Here is a 16,812-nt window from a genome sequence, read left to right as displayed (position 1 = left end):
TCCTCTCTCTTCTTTCTCCCTCTCCTACGATCCCCTCTTTTTAGATCTCTTTGTCTAGTTTAAGTCGTAACATGTAAAAATTTTAAATTGCAAACCAATCAAGTTTTTGAGTCTTACAGAAAATTGTTTTAAGAAATGTTTTGAGAAATGCTAAAAAATTTCAAATAGGATACCAAACAGACCCTAATATTTTCCAACAATAGAAGGCAACCTGGTGTCAAAGTTTCTCGTCCCAATGCTCCTGTTATTTCTCATTTGTGGAAAGCTTGTCACCAAATATTACCTTGCGCTAAGAACGTCTCCAATCCAAGCGAAATTTTTTGCCTCATGATGGTTGTCATAGATGTGGAAAACGTTACGAAACAATAATGGATTGCTCTAATCGTGGACAAGTTCGGTAACACACTTCTCTAAGCAATTGTTAAAAAAATTTGTACGTAATGTAACGAAATAAATCCAACACAATTTCACCCTTTATTTCTCGTGGCGGAGGGTTTTATTATTTTGAGTATGACCCATTCAAAACTAACGCTTCTTAATTACAATCTTTTGTCACAAGAAACCCCTTTGATTCTAACATGAAGAAAATATGGAATATGAGGATTGTTGTATTTGTTTAGTTATATGCCTGCATTTAGGTAAAGACCTAAATTGCCTACGTATCCCTTTTGAGGGATCAAGCCACTCGTAGGTCCATGGTGATTGAAAATTCCTTCACGAGATCTTGAGCAGCCGGAAGTGAACAACTTGGAGGAATTTCTCTTGGAATTTTGGGAGCATCCTTTCTGGTCTTCCAACTCATACACTGCTGCTGGGATTTCTCGACTGTCATGATCAGAAGAGTAGGCAGGCTGCCATTTAAGAAACTTTCTTTGCGTTTCTAGTGCTTTGTTGACAAACTCCTTAAGCAAATTTCTTGTGACAACAATTCGAGCGACTCCTAAATGAATGGAATTGCAGGCTGCTGCCTCTTTGGGTGGTTGATCGTGCTTATTCTAAAACTACATCACCTCTGTCTGCAACGCAATATCACATAAAAGAAATTAATTAATTAACATAACATATATGGTTGTACAACCTCCACAAGCGTCAATTTTCAAGTTCAATTTTGATGAAGTTTGTGATAGTTCAATCACTGGCGCAGCTTAACCCAAGAAGTGCTTATGCATTAGCTTGGCTCGCCTTTGTTCCAGTGGGTGAAAGTCACAGTGGAGATGGTCATCGGATGGATGACGCAAAGTCCATTTATGGATGTCTTGTGTGGTTATCAGCCTCGATTGTAGGGGTGGCATTTTAGAACCAATCCGTTAACCCAACCCAATGCACTCGTTAAAGTTAACATTTGGTGGATGCTTAATAGTTCAGATCGTTAACGGAAAACTCTGTTAATAACCTGTTATTTTACAGGTCATTTCGGATCTTCTCCGAAGGCGTTGAAAATATTTCTGTAATTTCATTAAAAGAAAAACTTAATCCATGTTTCCTTCCATTTCCATAGCATATGATGCTGTAAACAAAGCACCATGAAAGGATTGGATGAAGTAAACAAGTATAAAAAAGAGAACTATTTTCTTGGAATAAAATCTAAATTATTTACCTTATCATCTGGCCGACACATTAGGCAATAATAAATCACCTCAAATTTCTTGCTTTTTACAGTTTTTATCAAATTGAAGATGACATCAATTAGCTAATTATTCTAACTGGTAACCCACAAGGTTTCTTAATTGCACATATCCTTTAAGCAAATCAGAAAAGAATCCTTACGGCTAATATTATATTATAGGTTAATGTGCAACATGTAAGGTAAATTAATATTGAAACTAAAACTTCCACTAATTTTCTATATCATAACTTAATTGCAGATCAATACAAACCAAAACCATGATTTTGGGTAAAAAAAAACCTTACTCAGTCGGTTAATACGAATGCATATCATCACAAAATTGTCTGTCTTTTTTTTTTTTTTTCCTTTTCTCTACAATCTTAATGAAAGTGATATGAATCATTGAATCATTCACCATTAACATACAAAATCATACAATTTGACAACAATTAAGTATGAATCAATAAGACCAATAAATTAATCCATATTAACTCTAAGTGCTATTAGCCTCGAAATCCTGTTAAAAGGACTAACAACTGACCAATTAAAGCATTTGGAATTGAGTATAGGCAACAAGAAAGATTAACAAATACATACACATAGGTACATAAAGATTAACAAATACATACACACCAGGTATATATTCGTGCAATCTAAACATGTTGTTATCCTTTTAGTCATGATTCAATTTAATTTCGTCAACCACCAATACTTATTAGCATAATTCATGAAAGATGGAATAATAGATAGGTGTATGTCACCCTTCAACGCAAAACCCGTATGATTAGAATTCAATAACTTATTACAAACAAGTTACTGATTGTGAAGCTCAAATTTTCTTTTATTCTCTCACTTGGGCAAATATTCATTAAAGTGTTCTTTCAAAGAACGTACCTAAATATAGGGGTGGGCAAATAGTGAAACTGAATCGAACCGCGATAAAATAAACCGTAAAAAACCGTGTTGACAAAAAAAAAAAGTTTAACAATCAGACCGAACCGTTTATACCGGTTTCGATTTTCATGTTGGCATAACTGCTTAGAACAGAACCGAACTGTGAATATAAATAATTAATTGGGTTTTGAAAATTTTGTGAATTTCAACCGTTTTATCATGTTTCTTAATAAGAATGCTTCGGTCTTTTGTTTCTAGATTGTTAAATTAGTAGCCACAATGGATTTGATAAGCTAAATTTGTTAGTTATGTGTGTTATGTTTTGTGAATTGTTGATATGAATAATATTCATTAACTTTGTAAAGTTTTGGTGCCATTTAACTTTTTAAATCTTCTTCTATTGTAGTTTATCATTCTTTATGATTAGTCATGCATGTTCTTTGTTGTGTGATCCAATTACTATCTTTTACTATAAAAATCATTTGACCTTTTTATGTACTCTAAATATATGTTTGCAAGATTCAAATGATTTAGTATTCAGAGCCGTAAATTGGCATGAACTGAATCGGAACCGTCGTGAAGCGAACCGTACGATTTTAGTAATAAATTTAGGTGAAACCACACCGACCCGAACTGTTGATATTTTCTCGTTTCTGATTTGAAGGTGGAATCGGGCTGAACACCTCTACCTAGGCTTGTCAATTCCTGACATGACACGACACGAAATTAACAAGTGTTTAGGTCGACACGATAACGAATCGGGTCGTTATCGGGTAACCTGATAAGCACATGTTAAGATAAAGGGTTGGTTCGGGTATACACGTGGGTAACACGATACACGATAAGCAAAATATTAATTTTATAATTTTATAACCCCAAAAAAATACTATAATAATTATGTATATTAATTTAACAATTTTATACCCCTAAAAACTATAATAATTATATATATATATAATTAAATATTAAAAATTGGTGACCATTGGATCGGCTTAAATATACATACCATTCAATTTCTTATTATATGTACAAAATAAATAAATTTAAATCTACTTAATAAATGTATATACACCATTGAACTTGATGGGATATGAATTCTACAAAACTAATTTCAACAATCCAACCGTCAAACTTGTTTGTATATGCTTCGAGATCGTATACGCTAAAAATCACAAAAAACAAACATTCAAATATCAAGTAACGGGACAAAACTTTTCGACGGTTATCAACGAAAAATTACGATTTAACAGTTATTTTAACTTCGATTTTGATGAATTTTTACATATAAACTCCTTGACCTTATATGAATACAATGAATGAACTCTATCTTCAATTTAAAATATTTACACTAGTGAGTATGAATAACCTCTTAAGTGTTAGTGAATCTATTGTTTTGATGGGATACGCATTCTACGAAACTAGTTTCAATGATTCAACCGTCAAACATGTTTGTATATACTTCGAGATCGCATACACAAAAAATTGCAAAAAACAAACATTCAAAGATCAAGTAACGGGACAAAACCTTTCGACGGTTATCAACGAAAAATCACGATTTAACAGTTATTTTAACTCTGATTTTGATGATTTTTTACAACTACATTCCTTGAACATATATGAATACAATGAATGAATTCGATCTTCAATTTAAAATATTTACACTAGTGGATACACAAAATCTTATGTTATACTTAATGAAAGTATAAATAAACTCTAAGTGTTAGTGAATCTATCGTTTTGATGAGATACGCATTTTACGAAACTAATTTCAACGATCCAACCGTCAAACTTGGTTGTATATTCTTCAAGACCGCATACGCCAAAAATCGCAAAAAACAAACATTCAGAGATCAAGTAATGATACAAAAAATTTCGACGGTTATTAACAAAAAATCACGATTAAACGGTTATTTTAACTCTGATTTTGATGATTTTTTACAGCTACACTCATTGACCCTATATGAATACAATGAATAAATTCGATCTTCAATTTAAAATATTTACACTAGTAGATACCACAAAATCTTATGTCATGATTATCGATGAAAATTGAGGATTTTGTAAAAGGAATAACATGCAAGCTTTGAGTTATATTGGCAATGTTTAAACTTTTGAGAAAGGCTTCACAACCTTGAAAATAAAAACTCTTTCATTTTGCATATCCTTGTACATTTAATATTTTGTAATAGACTAGTAGTGTATAGATGTTTGTTTATTAGGCTCTTATTTTCGAGTGTAGATGTAGTATTTAAACGACAAATGTGTTTTAAAGTTTTGAAATAATATTTATGTGGCAATGTGTGGTATGTGCAAATTTAAGGAAAACAAATATATTTTTCTTAACGGGTCGGATCACTTTACCCTGTTAAGGACCCGTTAAGATAATAAGTGTGATACGACACGACCCGTTAAGATAACAGATGTTACACGAAAACGATACGAACACGACAGACACGACCCATTTGTCAAGCCTACCTCTATCTAAATATAGTTGCTTATTGTTTAAACGTAATATAATAAATATCAAAAGTTGCTTACTGTTTTAAACGTAATATAATAAATATCAAAACCAAAATAAAGTTGTCGAAGATGATTTCAACAATGAGTTATATTTACTTCAAAATTTATCATAATTAAATCATGCACTTCATTAACTCCAAAAATTATACAAATCAAATTGTATGGCTCCATTTATGCTTGGTTGAACCCACTCTCTAGCAACATGGTATGCATTTTTAACAAATTGTATGATCAATTTTTTTAATTTTTGATATTGTTTACAATATGGAGTGAGAAAGTGGATTAAACCTCACAGTGAGTTAGCCATAATAATTTGGTTAGAAATCACCTTTGACGAGAATTGAACCTAAGGGTGTAGTCAATTTGGATTTCAGAGGATTTTGATGAACTTTTTGTAGGTGACAGATTTTAAAGGATTTTAATAGACTTTACAATTCCATATGGATTTTGACAAATTTTATATAGATTCCTATTACAGATTGTATGGATTCTTTCTTGGATTTCTTATGATTTTGTAAAATTTAGTCAGTACTATCCGGTGACTATTTATCCTATCCGACAGAAAGAATCAGTACAGTCCGAGCTGCCAAACGAGGCTTAAGGTTGGAGAAAAAGGGGAAACTGAAACCGACCTAGTTCATACCATACCTATTGGTTTGGTTTTTTAAATTTCGGTACAAAATTGTACAACTTTCGAAACCAAAGTTTCGATTTCAATTTTTTATTTTCAAACCGTGCCTAAGCATATTTTCATATTTTTTAAAACCACATGTCAGCATTCTATGAATGAGGATCTTCTTATGTCTGTTTATTGTACGCTGTACGGTTAATTTTCGTCAAATACTGTTCATGTTTAATTTTAAATAAAAATATTTAATATAATTTTTAATCGTATGATGTACTATGAATATAATTTGAAGATCGAGGATCCTCATGATCCGGAAAGGACCCTCATTCGCATTCTATAGGTTGTTGGAGAGCTTATACAAAGTTCTCTGGACTTGTCCACACCATAACTCTATTCTTCTCCCGGTCTGCTGACTCTCCTCACGCAGTCTCTCTCTGTTGTCTCTTCTCTCAGCCTCTCTCTCAAACTCTTTCGTCGGCGATATCTCCTGCGAATTAGGAATAGCTGATCCTCTCAGACCCGACTCTTCACCCCGTGTCCGCCTTTCATCGCCGCCGAAAGCAACCTCGACGCCGTTGCCGGCGGAGGAATGCCGTCATAGGAGCCACGGAGCACTCTGCTGCTGGTGATTTTACTTTTCTGACCTTATACGAATTTGTTTGTCTGTTTGATGAGAAAATATGGAAAACTAGAGAAATCTTTTGAATTTAGGGTTTGCAATAACGCTAATTTTGAGTATGATTTGTGATGGGTGTTGGGTATCCTTCCTCTCTTGTACTTTTTCCTCTTGGTTTTTGTTCTTCTCTTCCAACTTATGGCCTCAATGATATTAGATAAGGCATTTTTAATGATGTTGCTAATACTCCCTTAAAGCATTTTGATTTTTGACATTTGGTTATGTTGGTTGGAGAATTGGAGACTTAAGATTTTGATTCTTGAATGCTATTGCTCTCTGTGCATTTCCACTTCCACAGTGCAGAGCACACAGAGCAGGAAACAAAACCCAGAAAAACAAAAAAAACAAAAAAACCGAAACCACGTTCGGTACCAAATCGGTACTCAGTCCAAAATCGAACTGTACCGGAAATATTTTCAGTATCGGTTTCTCTTCATACCGTACCGAAGTGTATCTTACCCACCCCTTCTGAGAGATGCATTTGAATCAATAACGAAAATGGCTTCGTTTTGGCTGGCCTCTCGCTCGTCACGTAGGTTTCTGAAACCTTCAGTGTCCCTCTCCCGCACCCTATTCGCAGTCTCTTCTTATCACCCAACTACAGCCACCGCCATTCCTAACCCTAACCCTAACCCTTATCAGAACGCAAGCCCGTTTGGCCCATTCAATCAAAGGCACCGTTGGAGTCCAAGCTCCGTTGAATTTGATCTCAGACTCTTAGCGCACCTCTCCAGCTTGCCTTCGTCAACTGGCGAGAAGAACGACGGAAATCAGGGCGGCCATGGCACGAAGGCTGAGGCTTCTTGGATCGACTTGTATTTGCCGAGGCAAGCTCGGCCTTATGCTAAGCTCGCTCGCCTTGACCGGCCCATTGGCACCTGGTTGCTCGCTTGGCCTTGTATGTGGTAAGTGATTTTTACTTCAATTTTTGAACTCGGTTTCTCCAGTTCATTGTTTTGTAAAGTTCACTGATAACAATTTGGATTAAGCTGCTTGTTTTGTTTTTCTGTATAAGCGATATTCGATTAAACTAATCTAATAGAACTCTGGTGCATAGAGGGGAGCACATTTACTTGTTGAAGTAAAAACAAGAGTGTTGTGTAACATTGGCAACGGTATATTTATTTGTTTAGTTTGAAGTTGTCTGAAATACATATGCTTGTTGGTGCAGGTCAATAACATTGGCAGCAAGCCCAGGGCACCTTCCTGATTTTAAGATGATGACACTATTTGGATGTGGCGCTCTGCTTTTGAGGGGCGCTGGATGCACCGTAAATGATCTCCTTGACCGGGATATTGATACCATGGTAACGTCCACAACCATTGCATTTTCAGTTGGACTATGATGCTCGTTTTGGTTTGGTTTTTGATCATGTGATGACGAGTATGCATTATTGTTTCAGGTCGCACGCACAAAGTTGCGGCCAGTTGCAAGTGGTGTTTTGACACCCTTTCAGGGGCTTTGCTTTCTTGGATTTCAATTGCTTTTGGGTCTTGGGATTCTCCTCCAACTGAATAATTATAGGTTTGTATCTTTTGTATCTGCCCTTAAACCCATGGATTTTTTAATTGTTCTCTTTTAGTATATAAATCGGGTTAAACCAATATTATCTGCAAGCACATGAAACTTATGTAGTTCGTTGGAATTTTCAGCCGTGTTTTAGGGGCTTCATCTTTGTTGCTAGTTTTCTCCTATCCTCTCATGAAGAGGTTCACATTCTGGGTAATTAAACCTTTTGTTTCTTATCCTAAAGCTTTATTCTTTAACTTAGACGTGCTGTTTCATAACAGTGGACTGATAATTTGGTAATGCTTTCATGCTTGGTGCAGCCTCAAGCCTATTTAGGGTTAACCTTCAATTGGGGAGCTTTGTTAGGATGGGCTGCTGTTAAAGGAAGCATTGATCCAGCTGTAGTGCTCCCATTGTACTTTTCTGGAGTATGCTGGACACTTGTGTATGATACGATATATGCACATCAGGTACAACAAACTAGTCACTATATTGCTCATGTGGTCAGAAGCTGTGGTTTCCAATATTTGATTGTGATGAAATGGATTATGGAGGATTAAGAGAACTTTTCAAATGTAATCCAACCAAAGATGTTTCTGACCATGATTGCAGGACAAAGAAGATGATTTGAAAGTAGGTGTTAAGTCTACGGCTTTGAGATTTGACGATTCAACTAAGGAGTGGATTACTGGCTTTGGAATTTTGTGCATGAGTAGTCTTGCCCTTAGTGGATATAATGCTGAAATTGGTTTTCTTCTTTCTTCGTTTGTGTGCATCTCTGTTCTTTTTTTTTTTCCCTTTATCATTGTTGGAACTTCAATCTAAATTTTCTTTTTGTTTCTGCCACATCCTCACACCCAAATCGTTAAACTTTGGAGCAGGTTGGCCATATTATGCATTTTTGTCGGCTGCTTCTGGACAATTAGCTTGGCAGATATGGACAGCTGACCTTTCATCCCGGGCTGATTGCAATAGAAAGTGAGTATTACAGTCATATGATTTTGCTTTCAAGTATTCATATAGGTTAAATATGTGTATTGCATCAATATTATTTTTGGCTTCTTGCATATTTGTCCAATCAAAGATGAACAGAAAAGGAAAGGTGGAGGTTGGAATTGGTTTTTGAATAGTGTAGTGTGTGTTGGTCGGTCTATGAAAAGAACAACACTGTTTAGGTGTAAGAACTATTTTCTTCGTTTTGCTTTGAACATAATCGGTTGCTGAGCTTGCCCTTGTCTTGGTTTCAGATTTGTGTCGAACAAATGGTTTGGTGCTATTATTTTCAGTGGAATCCTGTTTGGAAGACTTTCATCTTAGGGGTAAAGAATGGTTGGATGCAACCTCGGGGAACTACAATTAATTCGAGTATGGGTCTCTTTTACAAATGCATGTCTTCACCTTCTGACTGCAACAGAATTGCATACTGATACGGTCGAAGTTTAAATGATTTATGGTGACCTGCTTGTTAAATTTGCAAGAAAGCTCCTTGATTGGATAAATGGAGGCTGCGAGATTATGCGTGTCGCGTCTACACTAGAGGTCTCCCACTGCAAGATATTTGCTATTGTGGTTGCATAACTATACACCAGACCCTGTTCTTGGGGCTTGTTCAATTGTAAGGGCAGAACGATTTTGGCAGTCAATGCATTTGCAACTAACGTAGTAATATCCATTTCCTAGGTGGCAATTTTGTTGTAACATCATTCTTTTTGGTGGTCGCACTTGGTGCGATGGCAAGTGCCTTCGCCCATAAGCGGTAGGTCTCGGGTTCGAGACTTGGGAGCAGCCTCTCCATAAATGGGGGTAAGGCTAGCCGACATTCACCTCTTCCAGACCCTGCGTAAAGCGGGAGCCCTGTGCACTGGGTACGACCTTTTTATCATTCTTTTTGGTACATGAGGATATAATTGTAAGTTCACTATTTCGAGTTAAACATCAATCAAGGGAGTCGTATGAGGTTAGTTCTTTGTGGATACCTTTTTGTTTCCTGTATGAGTTCATCTGTGGAGATCTGTTCTGGCAGCTGCAGCGGCGGATCACGTAAATTGTACTCTAAATTTTGTATGTGAAACAAAATAGGAATGAACTTTGAAGATATGGTGTCTCAGTTTGCTGCTTCAGTTGCTCTCACGCACGGGGAGCAACAGGTGATCGTTGTGGATAAACAGGAGGCAATATCCTTGAAGACCTCTAAGGTCTTTCTAGTGGATCATACTTTCAAGGAGACGTCCAAAATCGAGGAGTATAATTAGGTTTTAAAAGCTACAGAGAAACTAGAGTGCCGATTTGCTCAACTTGCTGCCTTGCAGTAAAATATATGTACATGCCTTGTCAAGCACAATATTTGCAAGCGAATAGGAAATTACCCTCCAAATTCTTTGAGGCAGCAGTTTTTGGGTCCACAGCTCCTCCTTAAGAGTATCTGCAATCGCACGAACAACATATCAACATATCAGCAATAGCAATTGTTAATACCCACAACCCCTAATCCCGACAAACCTAATGCCTAAACCCAGCAAGATGTTTTTTGTTCTCTCCCCTGTTGCTCTGGTTTTAGGGTTTTGGGAAAATATACCCTTCCATGGCAGTGTGATCTCCCCTGTTAGGAAGTAAATAGAAAAAGAAATTAATTTATTAAAACATTGATTGGGAAGAATGTGTATTAGGCGGCCGTCTGGTTGGAAGAGTTTTCAAATTATTATTTATATGTCAATATTTGGTTCTTATGTTGCACATTTTATATTTGATTCACTCACAAATTTATAATTACCGCTGTAAACTGATCGGAGCATACTTTGCAGCACAGTAAGATTTGGAAAATGATGCATGCAAGAAGAACAAAGTTTAAAAATCAGAGATGGGTGCTTCAACAAGGCCTACCTACATTGTTCATGGTTCTTCTCAATCTTTGGGGCATAAAACAGTCTCGGGAAGCCAAGGCGGTCATGGTAGTATTATTAGAAGCCGTCTCATAGATTCATAGTGTTGCTCCTGGTTATAACCGCACTGATTTGCACGTAAGGTCAAATCCATGGTTGAAGAGTAGCTAGTTACGTGCCTACAGTTCTGAAGGTGACAGAAGGAATGTAGGTGAGGATAGTCGAACACCAGTAAAAGGTGATGCCGACCTTGACAAAGGGAATACTTCTCAAGAAAAGGCCAAGGAAGATGGGAGAAATTTTGATGCGCATTCTCTGCTTGGGGAACAAGATCAAAAGGAATGCCTTAATAGTCAAAAGATTACCATTGAGAGTACAAAGAAAAAGTCTTGTGCACTGGGTACGACCTTTTATGCTCTGCTTGGGGAACAAGATCAAAAGGAATGCCTTAATAGTCAAAAGATTACCATTGAGAGTACAAAGAAAGAGTCGCCTTTCTCAACTAAACGAGAGAAGTTCCAGAATGAGTTTTTGAGGAGGATTGTTCCGTGGGAGAAGATAACTGTGTCATGGGATACGTTTCCTTACTACTTCCAGTAATAGCGTCTCTCTAATGTTTTTGATTGCTTCTTTCTTTTCTCTCGCTTATCACTTATCAGAAGATTTATACATTTGTTTTCATTTTTTGTAGTTAACCTACCAAAAACCTTCTGGTGGAATCTGCTGCTTCCCATTTGAAACAAAAAGTTTCCGTCCACTTATGGTTCTCGTTTGATATCTTCAAATGGGAGAATACTGCTTCAGAGTGCAGCACTTGCACAAGATCTCGAAGTTCCCCCTCTTGGCGCTAGACGGCAGTGTACTTGCTCCTTATGTAAGATTGAAATAGGAAGCTATTTCTTTGTTATACTGCAAATCTTATATGTTTTGTGAGTTCATAGGAAGCTATTTCTTTGGGCTTATTTGGGAGAGTTTATGTAGAAGTGATTTTACTCGTTAGTTATTTTGGTATTTTGAAAGTTTCATCCAAGGCTGCAAGTGATTTTTGCGTTTTTCAAGACAATCACTTTTAAGGAGAAGCACTTCCCACATGTTTATCCATAAAACCTCTTAAAGTGATTTTATTCTCACTAAAGCACTTTAAGGTTCTGTCCAACAATCTAGAAGTAATGTTGTCCCTCCCATAATCACTCCCAAATGGGCCCACGTTATCTTATTATTTGTTCAACCGTTATTTTTGGTTGAACTACTTGTGCAAATGTTGTGTTCATCTCTATATGAGAACTTTTTGTTGTTTGTTCTCAGGAAATCAGTATTCTTGCTTCTTCATTTTTGCAGGAGATCGAGTGAAGTACATTTGGCTTTCTATACATTTGGGTTGCAGTTCTTTTGGATGCTAAACAGATGACAGGAACTGAAGTGGACAGAGAGGAGAAAGACGCAGAGCAGCGTGCACATCCACCAGTTTATTGCCACACAATACCAAAAGATAAGAACTTTGTCTTCTGATGCATGAGGTTGTCCATCTATAAACTGTATATGGATTTTCATTGCTTGCAGGTATTGCATGCCAAGCAACCTCTTGTTGTCTCTTTTCTAGACTCTTCTCAATGGATATTTAGAAGTTTTTGAAGAGTTATCAGGTCCTCTGGTTTTGACTTGCGGGTAAAACAAAGTTGAATCCGGGTCAAAGGAGAAAGAGAAATTTGCAAGTGTTAAGGACTCCTTTTTGTTGGATCTCTATTTGTTGTTAAATGCTAATCTTTGTAATTTTCTTTTGATACAGCAGTTTGGAGATTCTGAAAACCTGACCAAAGCTCTCTTCAAACAGCCGCTTTCACTGAACCTCCAGCATCACTGACACTTCTCATCATCTAATCCAAGTTCTTCTAACCTAAGGCAGTGGTTAAAAGCTCCAAGATCTAGACATGATGAATATCAAATACTTAGAAGCATGTTCAAACATTTGTTGAAGAAACTTAGATTAATTGAAAGGAACCTCGGGAGTAATGCTTCCTAGCTTCCATTCTCGTAGATGATAAAATCAATACTGATTCTTACTCAAGCATTACTCCCTAGCTTCCTTTCAATTAATATGAGTTTGTATAACAAATGTCTGAGCATGCTTTTAAAGATTTGATATTCATCATGTCTAGATCTTTGAGCTTCTAACCACTGCCTTAGGTTAGAGGAACCTGGATTAGATGATGAGAAGTGTCGGTCATGTTGGAGGTTTAGTGGAAGCGGTGGTTTGAAGAGAGCTTTTGTCAGATTTTCAGAATCTCCAAATCGCTGTATCAAAAGAGAATTAAATAGATTAGCATTTAACAACAAAATTACAAAGACAATTCAATAGGTCATTGGGGTTTGAAGAACAAAAAGCCCCCGAAATAGTACTTCACCGACCACTCATTTGGAAGTTTCGTTGTTTTGTTATGTAAAAATATTAGTAATAAAACTATAGTTAGCCACTAATCAGAACCAAGTAAGCAACAGAGTGAGGATGAATGAAGCAGAGATACATACTTTACGGGATGAGGGTTTGTTGATGCGGCAAGTACAAATCATCTCTTTATTGTTTTCGTTATTGTAACTTCACAGATGAATTGCTTTTTCTCATAATTTAATCTTAGATTATTGATTAAATGGCTATTTGTCTTATAAGCACATTACAAATGCGCACAATACCGGAAGGAGGTGTACCTTGATGGACCATGCGGGTAAGATTGGTCTTTCTTATATTTCTTACATGCAGTCTCTGACTAATGACTTCTATTTTGTTACAGTTGGATCGAAACAGTCACATTATATATGCAGAGGAAGAAGCAGCTAGAACTCGACTTCTTATTGATGGAAGGACTTGCTTGCTTCAGGCACCCACATTTCCCCTTTTTCTTCTTCCCATAAATTCCTTTCAGCAATCTGAGTTGGTAGTGAGGTTAAGTCTGTTAAATTGGATGTACCCAGTCAAGACCTATCTGTTGAAGTTGATAGTGATGCGTAACATGTTGGTTTTGAGTATTTATGAGTTTTGCCATTTTGTGTTTCTAGGAGCAGCAAGATTGAGTTTGGTGGAAAAGTATGCAAACGTTGGAATTTTTTAGTGATTCTAGTTAGAGCTGATTCACAAGAGATCGAAGATGATCATATCAAATTTTCAGCTCAAAATTCCCAGCCAATTGTTTCCAGCTTAAGAATGAAGACAGGTCAGCGTGCTGACAAGGCAGTTTGGACCTCTGAAGGTTGCACAAGAGATAAGTACATAATTAAAGCCTAAATTGAGGAAACTTCCTTCTTAGCTTTTGAAGCTGACCTTTCAAGCTTTCTAAGGACATCTCATTCATTGAAATCTAAGGACTTTTGGTCAACTAAACGTTATGGCCAAATCTGCCCACTTCATTTGGCTAATAAAAATAAGAAAGTAAAGGCACTTGTTTTGTGCTTTACTTTGTCATCATCACTCGGCAGACAATGGGGTTTTCAATCCCACTCATTTGGCCTTTGTAGCATTAGAAAAACAGAAGCTTTTGGAGGAGGAAAGTGGAACACACGGCTGTTTATTCCTTTGTCTAATAAAATAAGGTAAAGAAGGGGGACAACAATGATGGCCTTCCACTTGTGGCCTTGGTGCTTTGAAAAATCATTGCCTTTTGTTTAAGGCAACACACGACAAAGAGAAAAAGGAGGGAGGGCAAAGAAGAAGAAGAGAACAGACAGAGTTGCAGCGAGCAACATAGCAGAAAGCAGAAGGGATGCCGCAGCTCCAAGAGGATCGGAGAGCTCAGGAGATAGCTTCCTTGTAAAAAAAAGGGTTGTCTCTTTCTTTGATTCTTCATGGATAATTTCTTATGTATTCAAATAATTATGTATAACTAATTTTCTTTTGCTAGAGTGAGGCCATGAGCCGCAACATGATTACGTTGATTTCTCTTTCAATTGTTTAAGTGTTGTTACATGCTTGCTTTGATATTTTCAATCTCTAAATTAAACTATCTATGTGTCTTGATGATTGATCACCATTAGGATGCTTAGAAAAGTCATTGGATGCAATTTTGAACGAATGTCACGTTAAAATTGGTTATGCTTCTTGTGATTGAGGATTGTAATTTCTCCTAAGGTAAATATCATACTCTTAGGGATTACATGGTTTAACAAAAGGATTTTCATCAAGATTAATGAATCATTCATGTTTATATTTAATCCAAATGTCATGGATAAATTGTTTGTAGTGGTATGCGTTTTAACTTGAATGTCACAAGTAAAACATACACAAGGAAAACCCAACCTTCAAAGTATATGTGTTTTCGATTACTTAAGCAATTGAAAGAGCTTCGTAGGAGTGTTGTTGGTAAAGGTTGAACTCTAGCATATTGTCAATCTATTTTTCTTCAATCATTTATTTTATCTTGAATTTCCTCATTTACTTGTTTTGTTTAGTTGAATCATTATTTCTATAAGCCATTTCCCTTTTTAGATGTTTGTTTAAGTCACGTGCAGTAGTATTTAGTTTCGTTGAATTAAGTTTCGTTGAATTAGTGTAGTTTTTAGAGTTAACTAAGTTAAATACACAAAAGCTCAAGAATTTTCTATGGTTTAACCCTTTGTTTTACAAGTGGTAAAAATCACCATCAAGAAATTGGCGTCGTTGCCCGGGACTGTGCCAACAGTTCCCGAGCTTTTGTGTTTATTTTTCTTATGCTTATGTTTATGTCTTATTTTTATTAATCATTAAAAAAAACAGCAATTAATTTAGTTGAGTTTCAATCTTTGATTAAGTGCAGTGGATGTGTGGTGTGAGATTTTTATCTTTGTTTAACTAACTAGTGGTTGCCAATTTGCATAAACTATGTTTTTGATTCATTTAGGTTTACTTACTTTCTTTTCCTTTTTGTTGTTTAGTTAGTTTCTGTTAAATTTTATTTTATTTTACTTTTATTTTTATTGTGGCATAATATTTCTGTTGTTTGTTCAGGTGTAGTATATGGTGGTTGGAACAAGGTCCAAGAATCAAGTGCTTATTCCTTACAACCCTGAACCAGAGAGAAGTGCAAGGAAGTTAGCTAGAGAAAAATATTTAGCACAAGATTCCAACCTTGGTGATACTTTTCTTAAGGATTTGTTCCGTGATCCTGAGAGCAGCACATCTATTTTCCAACCTTTGGCACCAGTTGCACACATGGCCCTAGCCTTACCTGCAGCAGGTCAACCTTTAAGGAATTCATTGGCAGCGAGAGTCAATGCAGTGCCAAGGTGCATTATATATCCAGATGTGGAAGATGGGACAACCTTTGAAATCAAACCTCACATCCTCAACATATTGCCATCCTTTCATGGGTTGCCAAACAGTGATCCCAACATGATTTGGCTGAATTTATTGAGGCGTGTGACAACACCATAATCAGAGGTTTCTCTTCTGAAGCTATCAAGTGACGCTTGTTCCCGTTCTCTTTGAAGGACAAAGCCAAGGCGTGGCTGCATTCTCTGTCTGCCAATAGCATTACAACATGGACAGAATTGCAAGAAAAATTTCTCAATAAGTTTTTTCCTTATTCCAAGACTCTTGCACTCAAGAAAGAGATATTGGCTTTCACTCAAAAGCCAAACGAGTCTTTCCATGAAGCTTGGGAACGGTATAATGAGATGTACACAAAATGTCCTCATGCTGGGTTTGATTCTAACCTTTAAATGAACATATTTTATGATGGTCTCAATGCCACCACCAAGAGTCAAGTGAATGCATCTGCTGGAGGGTCACTAATGTCAAAATCAGCAAGGGAAGCATTTAAGTTATTTGGTATGATGGCTTCTGAATCCTAACAATGGACAGAAGAACAAACATAAAAGAGGGGAGTTTTTGAGATTTCTTAGAGTTCTCCTAATGTTTCTGCTCAAATTGCTAAAATGGAGAAGAATTTTAATGCCAAGTTTGCTGCCTTAATGCAGGTATCTTCCATGCCCAATGCCCAAGAAGCTTGCATCATTTATAGTGAGACAACTCATGACATCACTCAATGCCCCAACAAGGATAGCTACCCTGAGCTTGTGCAAGAGCATGTGAATATGGTGAATAACTTCATTAGACCCAGAAGTGACCCTTAT

General features: G+C 36.5%; 1 protein-coding gene and 1 non-coding gene across 3 annotated transcripts; one reads left to right on the top strand and one right to left on the bottom strand.

Annotated features, from left to right (window-relative positions):
- The first annotated feature begins 6,034 nt into the window (after positions 1 to 6,034).
- LOC114821595 (4-hydroxybenzoate polyprenyltransferase, mitochondrial-like) lies at positions 6,035 to 9,807 on the top strand. 2 transcript variants are annotated; one of them, XM_070813740.1, is made up of 10 exons: positions 6,035 to 6,273; positions 6,623 to 7,229; positions 7,496 to 7,631; positions 7,728 to 7,849; positions 7,978 to 8,047; positions 8,155 to 8,304; positions 8,447 to 8,582; positions 8,716 to 8,812; positions 9,082 to 9,199; positions 9,317 to 9,807. In XM_070813740.1, exons 2-9 carry the CDS (start codon positions 6,823 to 6,825, stop codon positions 9,149 to 9,151), a joined length of 1,188 nt encoding a protein of 395 aa, XP_070669841.1. In that variant the 5' UTR covers positions 6,035 to 6,273; positions 6,623 to 6,822; the 3' UTR covers positions 9,152 to 9,199; positions 9,317 to 9,807. The 2 variants fall into 2 exon arrangements, 1 of the variants encoding a protein (XP_070669841.1); XR_011576114.1 differs by having other exon boundaries at positions 8,447 to 8,602; positions 9,082 to 9,807.
- Positions 9,808 to 16,275: 6,468 nt separating this feature from the next.
- Positions 16,276 to 16,382, bottom strand: LOC114821877 (small nucleolar RNA R71). The gene has a single exon (XR_003769714.2). It is a non-coding gene; the product is annotated as a small nucleolar RNA R71 (small nucleolar RNA).
- Between the last annotated feature and the right edge of the window lie 430 nt (positions 16,383 to 16,812).

This window comes from Malus domestica, chromosome 15, assembly GCF_042453785.1.
Source record: "Malus domestica chromosome 15, GDT2T_hap1".
Taxonomy (NCBI): Eukaryota; Viridiplantae; Streptophyta; class Magnoliopsida; order Rosales; family Rosaceae; genus Malus; species Malus domestica.
Note: the sequence above shows the minus strand (reverse complement) of the source record. Positions and strands in the feature narration are given on the sequence as shown.